The sequence below is a fragment of the Pteropus vampyrus genome, unplaced genomic scaffold (assembly GCF_000151845.1).
Source record: "Pteropus vampyrus isolate Shadow unplaced genomic scaffold, Pvam_2.0 Scaffold164, whole genome shotgun sequence".
Classification (NCBI taxonomy): Eukaryota; Metazoa; Chordata; class Mammalia; order Chiroptera; family Pteropodidae; genus Pteropus; species Pteropus vampyrus.
Window position 1 is genome coordinate 1706979 of NW_011888945.1, and position 1214 is coordinate 1708192.

General features: G+C 36.2%; 1 protein-coding gene across 1 annotated transcript in view; it reads right to left on the minus strand.

The window, feature by feature from the left end:
• The window catches only part of AK7 (adenylate kinase 7), a 55331-nt gene continuing 54117 nt past the window's right edge, over positions 1-1214 (minus strand). Inside the window, exons 19-20 of the mRNA XM_023536624.1 lie at positions 517-675; positions 1-241 (exon numbers count right to left, since the gene is read on the minus strand). Coding sequence (XP_023392392.1) covers positions 203-241; positions 517-675 — 198 coding nt within the window. The 3' untranslated portion in view covers positions 1-202. The remainder of the gene's footprint in view (positions 242-516; positions 676-1214) is intronic.

A 1214-nucleotide genomic window follows, 5' to 3' on the forward strand; every position in this document is an offset into this window, starting at 1 on the left:
TTTACCTTCCTAATATAGTTTTAATGAAGTAGACACTCATTGCCATACAGCTTTTTATAATGATTCTACTTAATAAAATATGTTTGCAGGGCAAAATTTTTTTCAAAAACTGGAAAAGAATTTTTTAAAGCAATTTTTCAGATTACAACGTTAAACTCATCTCGAGCTCTGTAAAGGTGTAGGACACGAGGCCTTTAAAGTTTCATTGCGTTTCAGGATTATTCTTGAAGAGATATTCTGCCTATAATTGAAAGAAAGAAAATAAGTCAAGTCAACAATTTAGAAGATACTACCAGGTATTTATGAGTCATCTATTTGTACTAATTAATGTTTACAATGTTAAAATAAAAGTACATAAATCCTCTCAAAAGAGTAATAAAAATCTTATTATAAACTGTAAAGGTATTAGAAGCTATTTCCCAAATACACGATTTCTCTGACTCGACTGCTTCCCATTTAAATTCAGGCATATTTTATTTCCAAACTGATATTTTAAAAGAAACTTAAATCTCTTACCAGAAAATCAACAGGATCCTCTGGTCTGACCTTACAGCACTCATTCAGACCCTGCATAAGTGTTGGCATAACATAGGTCATTAAATAGTTTCTCAGGGGAATAGACTGGGCCTCCAGTAATTCTGTTTCTTCTCTCTTCACTTCCTCTAGTCGTTTATTCTACAAATAAAACATTTGGAGGTGGGATAAACAAGCGGTCAGAAAAGGGAGAACACTTGCACACGACTCACCCACAATATGTGAGGACTAGATCGTGCTGTGAATAAAGATGGCAGTCCCGGCCAGCCGAAAATAGATACGAATAGTGTTATTACAATAGGCTAGTCATTTAAAAAATAATGAACTGGATTCCTACCTCATCTCTTAGACAAAAATAATTTCTAGCTGCCTAGATGAAGAAAAGCAGGCAGGCGGGCAGGCAGGCAGGAAGGAAGGAAGGCAGGAAGGAAGAGAAGGAAGGAGGGAAGGAGGGAGAGAAACAGAGTGAGAAAGAAAAAAAGAAAAAAAGGAAGGAAGGAAGGGAGGGAGGGAGGAAGAAAGAGAGAGAGAGAGAGAAGAAGGAAAGAAAGAAAGAAAGAAAGAGAAAGAAAGAAAGAAAGAAAGGAAGGAAGGAAGGAAGGAAGGAAGGAAGGAAGGAAGGAAGGAAGGAAGGAAGAAAGAAAGAAAGAAAGAAAGAAAGAAAGAAAGAAAGAAAGAAA